This window comes from Vicugna pacos, chromosome 13, assembly GCF_048564905.1.
Source record: "Vicugna pacos chromosome 13, VicPac4, whole genome shotgun sequence".
In the NCBI taxonomy this organism is placed as follows: Eukaryota; Metazoa; Chordata; class Mammalia; order Artiodactyla; family Camelidae; genus Vicugna; species Vicugna pacos.
Genome location: NC_132999.1, coordinates 21,476,513 through 21,497,069, shown reverse-complemented (window position 1 = coordinate 21,497,069; position 20,557 = coordinate 21,476,513). Strand labels below are relative to the sequence as shown.

The 20,557-nt window shown below is 48.8% G+C and overlaps 1 protein-coding gene across 3 annotated transcripts in view; it reads right to left on the bottom strand.

Annotated features, from left to right (window-relative positions):
- The window catches only part of KANK4 (KN motif and ankyrin repeat domains 4), a 65,532-nt gene that overhangs the window by 1,673 nt on the left and 43,302 nt on the right, over positions 1 to 20,557 (bottom strand). For all 3 annotated transcript variants that reach the window (XM_072974315.1, XM_072974316.1, XM_031684350.2), the window contains 6 exons: positions 19,577 to 19,688; positions 16,838 to 17,056; positions 15,345 to 15,432; positions 13,052 to 13,271; positions 7,894 to 8,036; positions 3,493 to 3,693 (listed from right to left, as the gene is read on the bottom strand). In XM_072974315.1, coding sequence (XP_072830416.1) covers positions 3,493 to 3,693; positions 7,894 to 8,036; positions 13,052 to 13,271; positions 15,345 to 15,432; positions 16,838 to 17,056; positions 19,577 to 19,688 — 983 coding nt within the window. The remainder of the gene's footprint in view (positions 1 to 3,492; positions 3,694 to 7,893; positions 8,037 to 13,051; positions 13,272 to 15,344; positions 15,433 to 16,837; positions 17,057 to 19,576; positions 19,689 to 20,557) is intronic.

Genomic DNA, 20,557 nt, shown 5'->3' with positions numbered 1-20,557 from the left:
GCTGGATGATGACAGAAAGCGTGCATTTCAGGTTGACAAAGAACCCAAGCAACCTCAGTCCTCACGTGTGTTCTTAGATCAGGCAGGTCTGGAAGCCAGCAGAGTCCGGTGAGAGCCCCACAGAAGGGGCCTGGGTTTCTTTATGCCTGTCCCCTGTGGACTCCATCACTACCCTCTGCCAACCCTGAGGCTCGATGTCAACACAAAGACAGTGTGATTACCATTATTATGAGAAGTGAACCTTGGGACAGGGCCCACCTAGGGGTGACAGCCTGCCTGCGTCTGTGGACTCCTCAACGGCACACGTGGAAAGTGGGGGGACCCCACTCAGTTCAGAAAGTGTGGCCAAAGAGACCGCCTGGGGGGGGGGTCCCTGAGGTGCCCCTGGCAGAGCCCCGGGAACAAGCCCACAGTGTGCAGCTCCCTTGGGAGCCGGGCACAGCAAGTCCCTGCTCGGCAGCTCCGCAGGCCTGGGGAGACAGAAGGGGCTCAGGCAGCCGGCACACCTGTGCGCGTGTGCATCTGCATGTCTGTGCGGCGGGCGGGGGCTGTCTCTCAATATGATGAGAACTCACCAAGAAGCCACTACAGACCAGGCAGAGACGAGAAAGGCAAGTCTCTACCTTCAAGAGGCTCTCGATTTGATGGGTGCTGTGGAGGCACCAACAGAACAGGCCCTGCAGTGGGTGAGCCTCGGGGACCAGGGCTCGGTCCTCACCGCTACCTCCTGGTCCCTGTCGCTCTGGCAGCCCCGAGGGGCTGGGTGACTGATTTCTCAAATTACCTTCTAAACCCACAGAAAGGGCCTTGCTGGCTGTTGTGGGTTCTACACTTACAGCAACCTTTAGCTGTTGGTACGATGAGAAAAACCACTTTCAGGACACAACTTCTCTCAGTTTTCCAAGGGAACATCTGAGTCTCCACAGGAAAGTGATCATTGAGACGATACGGTGATCGTGACTCAGGCTGGAGCTCACCCCTCAACGCAAAGCTGGAGGCACAGGGCCTGCTGTTTGCTAGGGCCCCGTCAGCTGTCCCCATCTCCCACTGAAACACCTCGCCCGATTCACTTCTGGGAAATTTGGGTGTGACTCCTGAGTCAGCCCTGTCCCAGAAGGCAGCAGATGACTGGGCTGTGAGCAGGGTCTAGAACCTCCTGTGGGCCTGCTGCCTGCACTGCAGAGGCACCCCTATGCTTGCTGGGCATCCCCTAACCCTCTCTGCCTTCCCCTAGGGCAGGATTCTGACACCATCTCCCACCTAGCTGCCCAGTTCCTACTTCCCAGGCTTCCAGTCCCGCCCCAAACTGCAGTCAGCCGGGCCCTCAACCCTGATCTGTCTCTTCCTGATCCAGCACTTGACTGGGATGCCTTCTGTCCCCTCTGGGCTTCAGCACTCTCTCACATCAGGGTTTCTCAGCCGCGGCACTCTTGACATGTTGGGCCAGAAAATTTGTAGTTCTTCAGTGTCCCTGCCCACTGTAGGATGTTCAGCAGCATCCATGGCCTCTCCCCACACACACTTAAGACAAATAAAAATGTCTCCAGACATTGCTGAATCTCCCCTGGAGGGCAAAATCACCCCCAAATGAGAGCCACTTCTCCCTTCTTCTCTGATTGGCTCCCCTAACTCCAGACATCCTCCCGACTCCCTCCAGACACTGCCTGCAAACACCAAGGTCCCTACTCATTCATGCGGCAGCTGCTTCCTGTTTGTTATCTCAGTTCACCTCCTTGCAACAAGGACCGGTACCCACGGAGCGCCTCCTAAATGTCAAGCGGGCTTGACAAACGTTACTGTACTTAGGTCTGGTCTGTTACTATCCTCATTTACAGACAAACAGAGATTCAGGGTGGTAGGCGACCTGCCCGAAGGCACACAGTCAAATTTTAAAGTCCATGCGTCTAGCAATCACTTGATTTGTTTGAAATACGAAGGACCCGTCCGCTGTGGCTCTTCCTCCACCTCCCGAGAGAGCCACTGAGTCCTCCACTCGGTGGCACACTCCAGGAGACACTCTCACACCCACTGCCCGACTGTCTCCGCTAACCAGGGACTTCGAAACTCCTGCTCCCACCCGCGTCCCACCCGTGTCCCACACGGCCTGCCCCTTCAGGCCTCCCGGGGCCAGCTGTAGTGCTCACTCCTAAGAGGGCCCTGGACCTGTTCCAGGTGAAGGGGCCACCCGCCTTCTGCCCCAGGGAGCTCACTAACACAGAGCCTTTGTCTGACTGTATCATGTTTGGAAACAGGGGAAAGAAGGCTCTTATTTCCAGAGCCCACCACCGTTTCCACATGCATTTAAAGAGACTCTGTGCTCTCTAATGATCACAGAAATGGCTTTGGCTGGGGTTCAAGGGACCTGAAGATGCTGCCTGGGTGTGGTGTGAGTTTCTGAGCAGCTTGGATCACTAAGGGAGCAAAGGCGGGGTGTTCAGCTGTGGCCTGGTGAGAGGGGCTGACCCTGGGCGTGGAGGGGACTCTCTTTCTCTCCCCAGGCCTTTGTTCCTTTTGAACTGTGGATGTTAAGAAAATACAGAGATGTCTGTTTAAAGCATTCTAGTGCCAGCATTAAGGAGTCAGACCTGGGCTTGAATCCTTCCTCCACGAGTCAGCAGCTTGTGACCTTATGACAGCCACATGAACTCCTCAGGGCTCTGTCTTGTGACCTTATGACAGCCACATGAACTCTCCAGGGCTCTATTTCCTTATCAGCACAAGACAGGGATCACCATGTCTACCTCACTGGGTTACTGTGAGGATTCGTGAGGCAATGCAGGGAAAGAGTTAGTTCCTATGAATAATCAGAAGTTGGATGGAGCTGGTTCCACTAGCTGTGTGATCTTGGGTACGTTACTTAACTACTCAGTGCCTCCATTTCCTCATGAGCATCTACCTCATGAGGTAGTTGTGGATTTAAATGAGATGGTGTGGGGTAAATGCCGGGTACAGTACCTGGCATGGAGCCAGCACAGGACACAGATTACCATTATAGATACCTTATCACCACCACCACCAACACCAACACCACCACCACCTTACCAGGAGTATGAGTCTGGCAACACAACTTCAAGCAGGGTGGCTTGATGAAATGGACCACTCTGTAAGGTGGGTCCCTGTCCAAGAGTGGACATAACTTTCACTTGGCTCCTTCATCCAGCCTTTCAGGAATCCATGTGCACAGCGGAGCCTTCCTGTCCAAGCTGCTGCCTCAAGGCCCACGTGCTGCTGTTGCCGTGACCAGATGTGGTTCAGGGCCAAGGCCAGGCCTCTGCACATTCCCTCAGGATGGTGTGAGAGGCTTGGGTTTTGGCTTTCCCAGACCCAAGGCTCCTGGCATTTACGTGGGTCCTCTCATTCAAATCCCACGACAGCCTCATGAGATTGACTCTGTTGCTACTGCCATGTGGTTTCTTGAATTCTGCCGGCTGGCAAGCCACTATTCAGAAAGGGAAGTGAAACACCCACTTGTTAATCGCCCATAAGTCTCACCTTGTCAGCTAGGCTGCTGTCGCAGGCCGGGTGTGCCAGGAGCAGCCGCACCATGTCAGCGTTGCCATGGCGACAGGCCAGCATGAGGGCTGATGATCCATCATGGTCCTGCAGGTTGACATCTGCCTGGCAGCTCAGTAGTGCTTGGACCATGTCCTCCCTGTCGTGGCTGACTCCCAGCATCAGAGCAGTCTGGCCTCCCTGCACACAGGGCACAGGGGCACGGTGAGGTCGGACTGATGCGAAGGACCCCCTCTGTAGCCTGAGTGTGATCAGGAAAGACTTCTCTGGAAAGTGACAGTTGATCTGAATCTCCTTCTGCCCTTGGTATGCAACACATCCTCCTCCACCTGGCAAACTCCTACTCCTTTCCCCAGACGTTAGTCAAATGCTACATCCTTTCTAACGCCCTGTACTGACCCCCCAGGCAAAGGGTTCAAAACACAGCACTTGCCATTTGGTATTGCAACCTGCCAGTCCCTCTCTTTCTCGTGGACTGTGACATCTTTTCATCTCTGTCTCTCCAGGACCTAGCACCAAGTGTGGGCTGATAAATGTTGAATGATGGAAAAAATGAAGGGTTGAACACTTTAGTACCATGGCTTCTTATGGCCTCTCCCAGCCTAACTTCCCCAGGAAAGACTTGGGCTGCTCTGAATGCCCCTGGTATTTTCCATTTAATGACACCCAGAACACTCTTGTCTCAACAAGGTCCCTGTTGGCATGGTCCTGGGGTCATTTCTAGTCCACAGCCATTGACAACAATCTTTCACATCCCTGTGCTCATCAGTGCACGGGGCAAGGGGTTAGACTCAGAAAGCGAGACCAAACTCTGGTCCTCCTGTTTCCTAGAGTGTGACCCAGGCCACATCACTTGTCGTCCCTGAATCTTGGTCTTTCTTTTCTCAAAAATTAATATGGTCATGATCTGTCCTGTATCCCTCACAGGGCTTTTGTGAAAATCAAATGAGATAAAGGGTGTAAATATAATACTGTGTGGTAGTAATTTTTCTGATTACAAATTGACCATCATTTCTCATCGATTTTCCTGTATATACGTAGTCCTCTCATACGACTTGATTATGTATTTCTCCCGGTTCTCTCCTGGTTCCAGGCATCTCTGATGGGCCAGGCTTTGTAAGGTTGTGAGAACGAGGCAAGGACTATGCTTCCCCTCCTTTCAGATCCCCTGGGACTCTGAGCGCAGTGTCTTACACGTAGAACATGTTGGCTGATGTGTTCACTGATTAGAGCTCCAATCTGCAGTCACTGATGGATTATGCTTCCCTGCCCAGAGCGCTGGGGCTTAGAGAAAAGAAAGGGGGTTGTAACCAGAAAAGCCCTGGCTCTGCCATACTACTTAGGTGGATCCGGACAAGTTAACCTCTCGGTGACTTTTTCTGATCTGGTAGAATATCAATGCTTAACGACACTACCTGCCTTATGGGGCCGGTGTGAGACCCGAGTGGGCCACAAATGCTGCGTAAGTGTCAGCTGTTACTGTCATTATGAGCATTACAGACAATGCCTGACCATCCCAGGACGTGGGAATGCATCATTAGGTGTCCCGGTTCCCCACTTCTCTGGAACGCAGACAGATCTTTCCAGAGAAGCCTGTTTGCTCTTCGGTTTGCTTATACTCAGCCCTGAGGTAATGCTTGTTTACCGCGCTAACCAGACCATACGTTTCCCTCCAGACTCCTCTCTCCGAGTGGTATTAAAGCCAGATGACATACGCAGATGTCTTCCTGTCTGCCCCCTGCCTGACTTGGGGCCCCTTCCTTCCTCACCTCCCTTCTGGTCCAGTTCTATACAATTTAATTCAACAACCATTTACAGAGAGCTGCTATAGGACAGGCACAGCGCTGACCCTGGAGATACCGAGAGACATAGCAGCTTAGCCCAGGAAAGTCCCGGCCTCCCGACTTCTCCTATTTAACTCAGTACCTGCAGCTCTCTTCCTATGTAAAGACCCCAGACGGAGCTGAAGGGAGCAGCAGCAGCATGAATTGCCATCCCTCCTTGGTGACCATGGATGCGTCCCTTACTCTCCTAGAGCATCGGTTTCTCTTCTATAAGAAGAGCATTGTTTTGTTTTTAATTGAAGTATAGTCAGTCTACAATATTGTATTAATTTCTGGTGTACAGCATAGTGATTCAGTTATATGTATATATTCCTTTTCATATTCTTTTTCATTATAGGTTATTACAAGGTATTACTGTGCTGTACAGTAGGACCTTGTTTATCTATTTTATATATAGTAGTCAGTATCTGCAAATCCCAAACTCCCAATTTGTCCCTCCACCCCTGCCCCATTCCCCCCTGGTAACCATAAGTTTGTTTTTGAGTCTGTGAGTCTATTTCTGTTTTGCAAATAAGCTCATTTGTGTCATTTTTTTTAGATTCCACATGTAAGTGATATCATATGGTATTTTTCTTTCTCTTTCTGGCTTACTTCACTTAGAATGATGATCTCAAGACTCATCCATGTTGCTGCAAATGGCATTATTTTATTCTTTTTATGGTTGAGTAGTGTTCCACTGTATAAATATACCACAGCTTCTTTATCCAGTCATCTATTGATGGACATTAAGGTGGCCTCCATGTCTTGGCTATTGTAAATAGTGCTGCTATGAACATTAGGGTGCATGTCTCTTTTTGAATTAGAGTTTTCTCCACTTATGTGCTCAGGAGTGGGATTGCTGGATCATAGGTTAAGTCTATTTTCAGTTTTTTAAGGAATCTCCATACTGTTTTCCATAGTGGTTGCACCAAACTGCATTCCCACCAGCAGTGTAGGAGGGTTTCCCTTTCTCCACACCCTCTCCCACATTTATTATTTGTGGACTTCTGAATGATGTCCATTCTGACTGGTGTGAAGTGATACCTCACTGTAATTTGGACTTGTGTTTTGTGGGTAATCAGCGATGTTGAGCATTTTTTCACATGCCTGTGGGCCTTCTGTATGTCTTCATTGGAGACACATTTGTTTAGGTGTGCAGCCCATTTTTAATTGGGTTGTTTCTTGTTATTGAGTTCTATGAGCTGTTTGTATATTCTGCCAATTAAGAGAAGGGCATTGATTTTGATCATTAGTGAGCATTTCCCCCTCAAGAGGGCCAATTTAGAAAAAAAGATTTTAAATGCCTATTTAATTAAACATATTAATTAATATGAAAACAGCTTTATTGAATCCTATGGACTAGGGGCTATAGGTGGGTGAAAATACTTTGAAAACCAAAAAGTAAGCTACAAGTGTCTGTTGCCTGCCATCAACAGGATTGCTACTATGTGAAGTGTGCCAAGTGACTGCCACCAGGTTAGGCTACTGTCTGCAGTCACTTTGAGGTGGCGGTGGAAAGTGGAGTTAAATATATCATTGGAGGACAATTTTCTACAAGTCTCTTGGCTTTCTACACATCTTGTGAGTGAGATGCTATCTGGCCTTTCGTCCTACACTGTCTTTTTAAGGATGTATGTACAGTGAACAGCCTTGGGAGACAGAGAGTCTCCTCCAGCACAGACAGCAGACATGCTTACTATCCAGGATAAAAGATTCAGGTTTCCTAAGCCCAGGGTTCCTCTCCAGTAACACAACCCACTCTGGGCTCAGGGATCCAGACCTCCTCATACCGCCAGCCGGGAACTGGGAACTGGGAAGTGGTGTAAATACCAATGCTGTGACTACTGTTGCTGCTGTGAGTGATACGCTGTCCTTTGTCCCTGGCACGGGAGTCCTGTGTCTTCTGTCAGCATCCATGACACTGCGGCAGGCTACCTTGTTAGCTTTAAGGTAGAGTAAAATCTCAGACCCTTCCTAGTTCTTGAGAGTTAGGCTGCATCTATGATCACTTGAGGGAAAAGGAGAGATGAACACACTCTACTTGCTCTCCTACTGGGTAAAGACGGGCAAGTGGCCTTTTGAGGTGTTCCCATTGTTCCATATGGAGCCTGTCCTGGCTAAGGCTCACATCCCTGCTCTGTGCTCTCATGTAGAAGAGCCCAGAAGCTCAACAGGGACGCCCTAACCCTTTGAACTGCTCCGTAACTCGTGATCAAGGTGGATCACCCGCAGGGGCTTCCTAGAGCAGCTAACTAGCAAATGCCTTCCCAAGATGCTCACTGTGGGAACATTCAGTTCGAGGAGTTTGCCCAGATGGAATTTGCCCAGTTCCAGACTCAGACACAGATTACAAGCTCACTGACCTCTGTCCCAGCCTGTCTGGGTCTCAGGAGGCTTTGAGGAAACCGAGAGTTCAGGCTTTGGACAGGCGACATTTGCAGCCTTCTCGAGTTAAAAACTCTACATAGATCTGCACAGAATTTCTCATCCGACTGACATAATAAAACTGGGATGTGCCCACATCAATTAAAGAGGAGATCATGTTCACAGCTCCTACCTGAGTAGCTTGGATGTTCACATTTCCTTCTCTTAAGAGCTTCCAGACAACAGCCATGTCTTCATCGGTCTCTGCAGAAGCCAAGGGAGTGATCATCACGGCGGTGTAGCCAGCTCTGTTTTGATGGTCCACGTTGCAGACACCTGCAAGAGACGCAAAGAGGCTGGAACAGCTCCCGAGGGGCCGGAAGCCTGTTCAGTGGGACACTGCCTGCCAACTAAATGGCCGCAGAATGGAGCAATCCTTTCTCAGTAGTGCAACCTACATTCTACATTTTTAGCAGTCTTTAACACTGGCCACTTTTCTGAGATACCCAGCAAGAAAGGTCCACAGCAGAGTCAGAGATGACCAAGGGGGCCAATGACCTTGACTTTATTTCCTAAACCAAAGCACAGACATTGTCCCCATTTTACAGATGAGGACCCTGAAGGTCAGTGAAGCTACATCAACTGCCCAAGTAAGAAAAGGTGAGACCAGGACTCAGGTCTGTCCGGCTCTAGAACACACCACTCAGGCGGCCTCACGTCGCCCACTGCCGTGCATTTGAGGTTTGCTCTGTGTCTGTAGCTCTTGAGTCACTGGCTGTGGTTGTAGGTCCTTTTCAAAGGCCTAGTGGTATTTCGTGCAATGTACCAGGGGACATGAGAAATGCCATGGGATAGACAGGAAATCTTCTAGGAATAACCATCTCATTTGAAAAATGAGCGGGAAAAACTCTCCATAAATTTTTATATCAAAGCAATTAATATACATTTCACAATGGAATGAAAAACTGGCATTTAAAAAAGATAAAGTATTAAATAAGAACTCAAAAGAGATTTCTATTTTGTAACTCATATCCCTCTCCACCAAAGGAGACGCAGGAGACCATCAGCCTGTTATCTGTTGTCTGGAGGATCCCACCTCTTAAGGGCGGTGCTATGTGGAAAACCCAATCTTCCCTGTACTGATGATGCTTGTGGGAAAAATCTGTGTGTCTCTTTTGGACAATAATACAACTATCAGTAGAGCTAGTCTGAGACTTTCTTAGCACTGCTTCTGAAAAATGGGGATAATAACAGAACCCACAAGGTCACTGTGACACTTACTGAGTTAATGTATTAAAAGCACTTAGAACAGAACCTGGCACATAATAAACACTCAGTAAGTGTTAACTGCTATCACTATTATCGTCCAGAACGGTATTTTTGTCTTTATATCCTTATTACTTGCTCATGAAGACGTGGATATTCGTTGTAACAAATCTGGTTTATGACAAAATGTCAGTTAGGGTTACTTACAAGTTCTGCTGGAAGAAAAAAAACCCAATCTGTGTCTGACGTTCCCTCCACCCCACCTCAACCAATTTTTCAGAAATGGTCATAGTAAGACCAGGATGCCAGTGGATGCAGAAAACTAGTTGGGCTCATTGATCAGCAATTTTCTTGCTAAAGCCTCTCTGACCATCACGACCAGCTGGGCTGTGGAAGCCGAGTGATGACTCTATGCGTCACCCCATGGCTCTGTCCTGAAAAAGGTGGGAATGTTTGCATTGCCTTGTTAAAGGCTTTTACATTTTCACCCCATGACTATTTTATTTTGCTTTTAAGAGGTGTAAACGAGCCTCACGTTATGATTCTCTATACTCTCTTCAGGAACTTGACCTATAACTCAGTGGAGTGAGGACTAGCTCCTCCCCAGGGGCTTTCACAGCAGATGCTTCTGAGCAGCTCCAGGGAGCAAACCAACCCTCCCTGGAGGCAAAAGGAAGGCTCTTGACTGAGCGTCCTCCGACTCAGCAAGCTTCCTCCTCTGCAGGGGCGTCCTGGCAAAAAAAAGAAAAAAAAATAGAGGATGGATCATCAAGGACTGAGCTGGTGGAGGTGCACCTGTGGCTCTAGTCTCAGTAATGATGAGTCACTTCTGTGCAGCCCTTTACAGTTTGTAATGTGCTTTCTGGATGCTTCGCAACTGGCTGGGAAGGGAGCCCAGTTTGGAGTGGGACGGATCTGTCCTCCTCAACACCCCTTCCGCAGGGAAGGAAAGGAATGGCTCTTGCGGACCATCTCCCCAGCCCCATTTCATTCTTCATGCTTGTGGCTATTTAGCTGTTTCAGCATGTTAAAGGGAAGAGCTTCCAATCCATTTTAAGGTTGACGAGTATTGACTGGATTCTCAGAAAACATGAGCAGAAATTTATAACAACCGAATCAAAGCTGGCCTGGAGGACTTCTAGCAGGCTCCAAGTCTGTGAGCTACCTAGGGATGAAGGTGCTACATTACGGATCTTTAGATTTTTTGTGCACACGATAGGTGCTCCTAAGTCTCATGGGGTCTGTGGAACCTAGTTTGGAGTAGCAGAAAAAGCCCAGATTGGGAGGGTGACAGATCATGGTTGGAATTCTGGCTTAGCTATCTGCTGGCTCTGTGACCTTGACCATATCGCCTGACCTCTCTGAGCCTCAGTTACCTCACTTAGAAAATGCATTACATAGCTGCTTCACATGGCAGGGCAGCACTGCGTCTGCGCTGGAGAAGGCACTCAAAGAGCAGTGGGCGTTGTCACTCATGTTCTCAAATGAAAGGCCCCAACACTGAACACAGCAGATGGAACACAGAGGCACGCTCCTTTAATTCTGCACCTTTCTCAGTTGAGCTACCACTTTTATGGTATCCAGGAATCCATGGAAAATGTTAGAATTGTAACTTCCCCTTCCCCTGATGATGTGGGAGGCAGAAAGACCTTTGGGCTGTCATGGACATCACCTGTCCATGCAGGTGAAGAGCCTCAAGGCTGCTTAATGGAATTTTACAGCATGGAAGTTTACTAGAGTTCAACCTAGCTCCCAGGAGTCATCCATCCACTAATTCATCTAACAAATAATTTCACCCACCATGAGCCAGGACCTGGTCTCGGTGCCGGGGAGACTGAAAGGAACGAGAGAGAACACAGCCTCCCTTGGTTAACTTCAGTGCGTTCTGTTAGAACTCAGACAGAAGTAACAAGTCAAGATCATCCACAGAAAGAAACAGGGTGTTCTGCTAGAGAGATGGCCAGCCACTGTAGATGGAGTCACCAGGAAGCCTTCTGAGGTGACATCTGAGCTGTGACTTGAATGATAAGATGGAGCCAGTCATGAGAAGAGCTTCACGGAAAAGGGTCCAGATAGGAAGAAAATGCAGAGGTCCTGAAGAGGCAATGAGTGTGGTGAGTGTGGGACCACGTGGCTGGAGTGGAAGAGAGGAGTTTGCATAGTGGTGCAGAGACAGCAGAGCATCCCTGAAGGCTGGGCTGAGGAGCCGCCTTCTGTTCTGTGGGAGGCACTTGAGCCCCAGGGACAAGATCCAATTTGGGGGAAAGCAGTGGGATCTGGAATTCAGACTTCCTGATGTCTGTTAAACTTCCCCTCCAGCCTCCTAAATCAGGGTTACAGATCTAGCACATGTCGATTCCTGGATGCCACGGCATCGGACTTCAAACCCCAGCAACACACTTAGTCATCGTGTGATCCGGAGCACGTCTGTTGACTTTCTGAGTGCCTGACTTTCATCATCTATAAAACAGGGATAACCATCCTCATAATAGGATCATTATGAAGACTAAATGGGATCTCAGGTGCCAGATGCCTAGCAGATGGCCTAATCTGTGGAGGTACCCTCCTAGATATTCCTCATATAGCCTCCCTAAACTCATTAATGACATTCGACTGGGATCCACACACCTTCAGTCAGTCCCATCCCGCCCCTGTCCACACTGTCACTCCCAGGCTGCTTCATGTCGTCACACACTCTATGGAAACTCCACTGTAAGCCTGGTGGTGTCACCTCGGCAGACACGGAGTTCTTTGACTGTTAACCCCCCTTCCCAGTGCCTGAGAAGATTCGAGCCATTTGCAATGATTCTCCACCAGAGGGAAGAGTCTGCCTTCCCTCCAGACTTCAAACAACTAAGAACCTAATGCTCACCTCCCTTCCCTCTCCAACATCTCTCTGAACCTTCACCCACCCTCCCTTCCCTTTGCTTCCATCTCAGAGGAATAAACATTCCAGAAGCTTTCCTAGGCTGACCTCCGCTGCCTCTGCTGCGGATTTCAGGTTCTTCTAGCTCCTTCAGCACCTTGCTCATCAAGCATCTTCTCGCCTTAGTATCTTTAATCTCGCTCTCTTTCTTTGTCTCTGTTTCCCTGTCTGTCTCTGTCTCTCTCTGTGTCTCTCTCTCTTGGATTCTTTTTCTCAGCCAACAAACATACTCAGGTCTCCTCTGTCCTCCAACACAAAAAGTAACTCCACAAGCTCTTCTGCCTTCTTCAGCCACTCCGCTGTATCACTGCCTTCCCTGGCCCATGCACGCCACTCCTTTAGCCTCTGCAATCTGGACTCCTCCCAACAACCCCTTGAAACAACTGTTCCCAAAGTCACCTGTGCTCCCTTCCCAAACCCGCCAACCTGAGGAATCATCCTTCAGAGACACCACCACACAGCATCTGACCCAGTGGGAACAATCTTTCTTCTCGGATATTTCCTTCACCGGCCTGGGACTTTTCTCTGTCTGCCGGAAACTACCCATTGCTCTCCAAACAAGATATTGTCTCCCTTCTTTTGAGTCCTGAAATCACATGCTGTACCTCTCTCTTGTGAGCCATCACCCTGCTCCATCCAATGAGGCTATCAGTTCCTGGGAAGCAGAGGGCTCATACTGAGCTCACCTTGGCACCCCTGGTGGTAGCCAGTGTGGATGTCCCACGTAGTCCACAAATGAGTAATGAAGGATAAATGAATCAAATTGAGTCAAACTGATCAAACGGAACCACTGCCTCTGTTAAAAAGTACTTACGAAGATGGTAACATGTGACCTTTCCTAGAGGCAGTGCGGTAAAGCTCTGGAGTCAGACAAATCGAATGCAACGTCTGACTCTACCTTTTACCAGCGCTGTGACCTGAGCAAGTTTTATAACTCTCTGAGCCCCAGTTTCCTCAACCGTAACATGAGAATAGTAATACCCACATCACAGGAGTGTCGTGAAGAGTAAACGATATAATAAAGGCAAAACGGTCTAGCCCAGCTCCTGGAATACAGGGGGAACTCAGAGCAGTGACGAATCTCCTCGCTGGAAGGAAGCGGGAACAGGAACTGCCCCTCTCGGAGGGACCAGACCGCAGAGATGCAGTCATTTCTGACCTGTCTCCAGCAGCAGCCTCACGATGGAGAAGTTGGAGTGTGACACGCTGTAGTGAAGAGCCGTGTTCCCGTTGCCGTCAGCCAGGTTGACGAGCAGCTTTAGCAAGTGTGGGGAGTGAGGCTGGACCCCGCGGAGGTAGGCGGCCACCACATCAGGGCTGGATGACTTCCGGCTGGAGACGCGGAACCACTCTTGACTGATGGTGTTCAAGCTTTGCCTCTGAAATACCAACAGATTCCAATGCCAGGAGGTTACCTACCCGGGGTGCTCCGGCTGGAGTGTTAGTTTCCACCAGGAAAAGTCAGCTTTGGAGGCTTCCACTTTTATCCCTTCCACTCCCTCCACCCCTCCACGTGATTTACTCCTGGAGGGCTCAGGGCTAGAGGGTGGGGATGCAGCAGCGCATTCTGAACCAGCACGATCGCCCCACCATGTGAGATAGAAAGGAGCCCTGGGAGAGCAATGCAACAGCCAGTAACACAGCACGTTGCTAGGGGCAGTTTGAGTCTCCTATACGCTTAGATCACCTCCCCTCTGCGCACAGGGTAACCATGGCCCCCTCTTCCATGCACATACCCCAGCCTGTGTTGACCCCAGCCCAGACTCCACTGGGGCTTTTGCATGTTTTTAACAGACCTAGCTGGAAAGTCACAACATTTTACTAATGGAAAAAATGCATGCTGAAAGCTAAGACAAACAACATGCCCGATTTATACTTGAAATAAAACCCAAACAGATGTGCTTGAATTATTTTTGGCTTCTAAGCTTTGCTTGGACCTTCAGAGAAAATGGTTTAACAACCTGTGGCAGGACCCCACTATCTGCAGGATTCAGCTCCTTTGGAACCACAAATGAGGAGCATCCCAGAGCAAATGACATCAACTTTGTGTGTAACATGACCTAAGTATTTAAAATGGAGCGTGTTTAGATTATTCATCTAAAGGGAGGAGAAACAATGGGGCTGTGATGATCAGAAATGATTTCACTCTCATGCTGGACTTGGAGACACTAACCCCACGGGGCCAGGCTTAAGTCCTGGCTCAGCTGTGCAACTTTGGAAGTCGTATAACCTTCTTGAAACTAACTTGTCTTGTCTACAAAATCGGGGTGAAAAAAAGGCTAGATCCCTACACTCCCACGGCTCTACAGAGTCAGGTCCTTACACAACCTGCTTTATCTCTAAGGTGCAGGGTGGGGGGGGGGTGTCCTGTGCTTTGATTCTAACGTGGGTGTGGTGTCAGGTTTGCACGCCCTCTGATCACTTTTCTAGGCAGAAACAGTGGAATCTTTTATAGCTGAAACACTTTTATATATATCAGAATATCTCATTTACCCATGGAATCTTCAGGAGAATCTGGAGAAAGATCCTAATATTAAGGCACAGAATAGTAGATTTTAAATGAAGATCTAGGAAATAACTTCACTCTATCATCCACGGAAGAATAAGTAACAGCAGTTTTAATCAACAACCACATCACACGTTGGTTCTTTAACAATCTGGGAACAAGTCATTTGCCAAATCAGCTAAGATAAAACACCGATGAAAATGGATTGGGCTGAATCGATCGTTTCTACTCCTAAGGCTTTTCTGCAAAGGGGAACAAAACAGGCTTTAAAAATGCTCTCAAGCTGTTAACACACTGGGCCTTCGCAGTTGGTCTCACAACTTGGGAAAAAAGGGCCTGTACCGGTATTTCTCGATTTAAGTAGAAACTAATCATTACATGTTTAAATCTCCATGGGCCATGAAGGTGTTGGGCAGCAAACAGATGATTTTGTTGCTTTTGGTCCCTTGGCCCATAGGTACATTCTGAGAAAAACAGTAAAGACTACAGAATTAAATACCAGGGCCTGAGGGGGATGAAGGCACGCTGTCCATCACCTTCATCGTATTAATGAGGAAGCCGAGGCCCTGAGCGTTGAACTGACTTGCCCCACATCCCACAGGTAGCAGTCCTGGGAACAGAACCCACGGTCCTCTCAATGTGCAAGGCAGTTTGGAGCCTAAGCCACAAACAGTTCTATGATGCATTCAGGCTGTGACACCTGATGACACTTGGTAGATACCTCTGAGCACCAGGCCTGGCTCCTGTGCACATGCACGGGATCCGCTTTCTCAGCACAACACGTCACCTTAGACAGCAGAATTTGGGCAGGTGAGAGAGAGCACCCAGTGGAGAGGGGCCCCTGTGAGCACACCCACACCTCTGGCCCAGGACCCCAGTCACCCACTTGGAACTAACAGCTTAAACCGTACAGAAACCTTTACACAACAATGAAAAATCAAAGTACCAAGAACTGGTCAGTGGTCGTCCCAGTATCCGGCAGATGTTGGCTCAATGCCTGGCATGCATTAAGGAATTCTTCTGAGGGTTTATATCTAAAGGAAAAAAATTATATATGTATATATATTAGTCTCCATTTTGATTAAAAAAATAAAAGTCCCCTACCTTGACTTTCACACTCATCTTTCACTTCTCAGCAACTCAAACAAGCAAACTGGGCAACTTCCCAGGGTCAGGGACATTCCTCAGAAATACAGGGTGAGTCCAGCCTCCTGATGGGGAAACTCGGCTTCTGAGCTCTTTTAAAGAGGGAGTCAAGCACAGGCCCTTTGGATCCTGCTGTTTTCGGGGGTGGGGAGTAGATCACCAAAGTGTTTTGGGGGCCAGGACCCCAACTGCCATCCATGACCCGCCAGAAAAGGGGGGTTATCTTTCTGACTTTAAGGCCAACAGTTTCTGCCCTAGTGACTTGAAAAATCCAAAGGACCCAATCCACGGCAGCCAGTTTCTTCAGGTCAGTCTTCCATGAAGGATACTGTAAGTGCTAATAGAGTCAATAAAATAAAAATCAATTAAGCCAGGGTGCTCTCAATGATATGCACTCTTCCTGTGTTAGGATGAGGGCAGACTCAGCACTGACAGGCCTGGGTTGGAAGCCGATAGTCCTGGTCACCGGGAAGCTCCTTCCAGGGCCGCCGCCCTGCATGGCAATCAGCTACCACTCATGGCTCGTCACTCCTTCAGCAACCAAGCGGGGGATAGTGACCATGACAATGGTACTTACTCTTCTCTTTCCTCCCATTTATCGAGAGCCTACTATGTGGCAGGCTCTGCAGTAGGCACTGAACATACTTTTCCTCATCTAGTCCTCATATCAAACCTATCAGGTTGCTACTAGCCACATCGTATAGGCGACTACCACTTAAGTACCTTGTCTAAAGTAACACCGTGGCAACTGTGGCAGAGTAGGATTTGAATCCAAGTGCATTCAACACCAAAGGCAGTATTCACCTCCTCATGCCACGTGACCTCCCATCACTTTAAAAGGCAGGGTTAGGTCAGCCAATGGGAGAGGAAGAAAAAGGTGTAGGAGAATCGGAAAAGACGTGGGTTGAAACACCCACGCTGCTACCTGTGTCACTTAACTTCTCTAAGTCTATGTTTCCTCATATGTAAAGCAGGCTTATAATAACTTCTAGCTTATAGATTGTTAGAAGGATTACATCAAGAGAATACAGGGGAAGCCCTTCACATTTTCAGTGCTAGGACCATGTTAGCTTCATTTGCAGAGCTCTGTCTACGACAGTATGTCCCAGGAAGGCAAGAATAACACGTTTGGTTCAACCAGTGCACAGTACCTGGCAAAGATTAGAAACTCAGTAAATATTGGTGGATGGCTGGATAAATGAATTAACAAATAAACGACTGGATAAAAGGGTGAATAAAAGCCCTTGCCCTTTCTCAGAGGATCAAGTGCCCCATCTGGCCCATCTGACTCACCTCTCAGCCTTAGGATGGGGGAGCTCTTCCCCAGGCCCACTTCCCTGGTCTGTGTTGCTGGTGCCCTCGGTGATGCCCTGCCCCGCCTTGCAGCTAAGGTGGGCATCCTTGCCCGGCCTATGTTCTGGGCCATCACATTTCTTCTCCACCTCACTGTCAGACAAGTCCTCCGGGGAGCTGTCCTCACCGCTGGTCTCCTCACTCGAAGTGGTCTCATAGCTGGGGAAGGAGACAACGTCACTCGTTCTCACTTCCTGCCCAGTGCCCACATCAACACAAGTGAGAACCAGGTGGGCTTCAGATGACACTTCCCCGCTTGCTGGCCACGTCCTCCATTCTCTACACCTGGAGGCTTGGGCAAGGGGACGTCCAGGAACCTCACCGTCAGAGAAACATGCTTTTAAGAGCTCTTGACTCTGACGCTGGAGGCCATGTGGGGAGAAAAGGTAATTAACTAAGCTCTTTGCAAGGAACACACAAACAGCCCGTGGCCTAACTGACCACGGCATTCAGATGGTCCAGACAGCTAATCCAACGTTCTCACGAAAGCGTTTGCTTCTGGAATCCTAATGTCCTGTCCAGAGAGGGACCTAGATGTAGGCAAACATCCCCCACGCCAGCCCTGCATTATCTGAATTGCTTGACCAATCTTGACGTCTCTGGGTGACAGTGAGATCTCCTCTGGGTCCCAGTACTAATGCAGCTTGCACCTGGCAAGGGAGGAACCATTTGTGTCTCCTCCCAGCAGGGTTGCATGGGATATGGGAACAGCTGGGATTCCTGAACCTAGCATCTGCCTTTCTCACTCTCTGTTTCAACCGTGGCTTGGAACAGCAAAAGTGAGGGCGTGGGCCACTTGACTCGTGGCCTTTCCTCCCCAGTAATGATCTTTATGTTCAATTATATGTGACTCTATTGAGGTGGCAGACCAGACACCATGGAGGAAAGTTCTGGAAGATTTATTGATCCCTCTGCTGATGGTCAACAGGAGACTCCTAATGGAGGGTGATCCAGTTCAGATGAAGAATTCAGGTTCTGGGCCACTGGACACTGCCACAGAGACCAGGGGAGAAGATCTACAGAAATGTACTGAGCACCTACTATGTGCCAGCCACTGTTCTAAACGCTATATCAAGGTCCCTGTCCTAACTGGGACTTATATTCCAGTAGGGGAAAGCAGAAAATTAACATGTAAATGTTATATTCAGATAATGATGAGAACAATGAATAAAATAACAATTGGCCATGGAATAGCATGATGGGGAGACGGGCTGTGGGCTACTTTAATTAGAGCAGAAAGTTTAAAAAAATTTTTTTTTAGAGCAGAACTTTTTAACACTGGCTATACGTTAGAACCCCCAAAGGGGGTTTAAAATTCCCAACACCTGTACTGCACTCAAGACTAATTAAACCAGAGTCTTCAGGGAGGGGACCCTTATGCATCGATATTTTTTCAGGCTCCTCCAGGGTCTCCAAGATGCAGCCAAGTTTGACAACCACTGCTTCACAGTGACACATTCGGAGGGATATCTGGGAGAGGAGCACTTCAAGCAGAGGGACCAGCAAATGCAAAGTCCCCAAGACAGGACTGACTCATCTGAGCACGTATGAGGGAAGAAAGGCCGGATCCAGGGGTTGGGGATGAGGCAGACTGCAGCACAGGTGGACTTGCAGGTTTGGGTCCAGAGCGGGCACTGGTTCAGGCATTTAGGTAAGGGAGAGACAGGACCCGCTTTAGACTTTGAGATTAGGCTGATCTGCCTTTTTCTACATGAACTGGTGAAAGCTCAAAACAAAACAGTTTCTCCTCGGGCCACCGTGTTGGATGTCAGCAGGAGTGGGAACGGCAACTCCCTATGACATCCCACTTCATCGTTTCTGCCGTTTCCCTCACAGAACCTGCAACAGTAGTCACGTCATCCTCACTTAAATCTGGTGTCTTCCTTCTCCTCTGTCCCAAATGAGCAGAGGTTCCAACCTATTCTGGGCTGCCTCCTGGACCCACCCCAGGGTGGGCGAGTGCACCTGCTTCACACTTTCCCAGCATCCTCTGCTTCCTTCTCTACTAGAGTTCATCTCAGCAGGTTAGCTTTCTCTCTTGACTTCTGACTCCCCTCTGCCCATGTCCACACTGTGAGCTAAAGGCAGGGACTATGATTTGACTTTTTTAATCCCTACCGCCTAACACCTCAATTGGTATTTAATAAACGTTTGTTGAATGACTGATCGAGAAAACATTCTAAATCCAATGAATTTACTCTCTAGAATATATAAGGTCTGGTTTATGTTTCTGAGTCAACAGACATGGGTTGTTTTTCTTCATCCTAAAAAACGTTGGTTTGGTTTGCTGTAAGTTAGTTAAAGGAAGGAAAAAATTAAAAGGATGAAATTTGAAATTCAACAAATCAAGGGTTTGTCCTAGATTCAGTGTTGTGGTTCAGATTAAATGTCTCCCTTTAAGGGCGAGTGTGCCCCCAGACTCCCAGAAGGCACCTGGAATCCTGGCCCTGGGGGGACACCAAAGCCAAGACATATCAAAGCACAGGATCCAACAGACTACCCCAGCTGGCAAGAAGCCAAACACATGCAAACCCGAGAGGGAGTTTTAAAGGGCCATTGAAATTAATTCCCTTGAAGCAGAATGAAAAGCAGATGCTTCCCCTAGGGAAAGAGAGTGCTCAGGACGACAGCGGGATAGGGAGCATGGAGGGCAGTCTGGGCTTCACGAGCGATGCTTACCCACCGTTAACCCCAACAAACTGAAGGTTCTTTTTGGTCCCATTACCTCCTGCACGGAAGCCATAGTCTTTCTTTTTCATTATGGATTTAAGGCTGGTCGACGGGGAGATCTCTAGGCAGACACAACATCACAGGTTAGAAAGACCTTGGGGAGGCCCCAGAGTGCAGCAGAACTGAGACTCTTGCTTTGCAGGGATACAGGTTGAAGGCGTGTGAAGAGGTAGAAAAGGGAACTAGATAATGTAAATCAAATATTTTGAGGGTCCTCGAGGGGGCCCAGCCTTCTGGTCAATGCCTGCCAAACTGTTCCTGTTCCATCCACACAAACCCTCTGCGTGTGAATGACAGAGTAAGCTTACTGGAGCAGTCACTCAGAAGAACCAGGTTGGGTGGGTGCCACTGTTGTCCCTGTCTTAGTCTGGGGAAATCTGAGGCTCAGATGTACTCAGTGAACGGCAGAGCAGGGGCAGAACCTAGGTCTCCCTACCCCTGGTCCAGTACCCATCTCTGCTCAAGGTCACCTCAGTGGTCCTAGGCTCAAAAGCCAGTTGACACTTGTGAGGTGGGCACAGTAAACACATGAGCAAGAGCACGAAGGTACAGAAGGCAATTGCAGCGGGCAAGACTAGAACTAGCACCAAAATAATGAGCAAGCCGCCAGTTTGTGATCTGCAGCAGGAAGCAGACTCATGCTGCTGCCAGCTGAGCAAAGCAAAATATGGTTCCACTTAACTCAGCGGAGAAGAGTGTGTGATCTGTTACAAGAGGAAGTGTCACTCAGCCCAAGGGTCGACTTCCACATGTGGGTTTCACTCTATCTCCCTCTCTTTCTCTTACCCACACACAAACACAGAGAGAAAATATTCAGTAGAGTATTTCAGATCTCAATATAATGTTCCTACCAAACCAGGCTACAGAAACCCTGTCATGTGCGAGAACTGGGGAGGACCACAGGAATGCAAGAGCCCAGGAAACAATTAA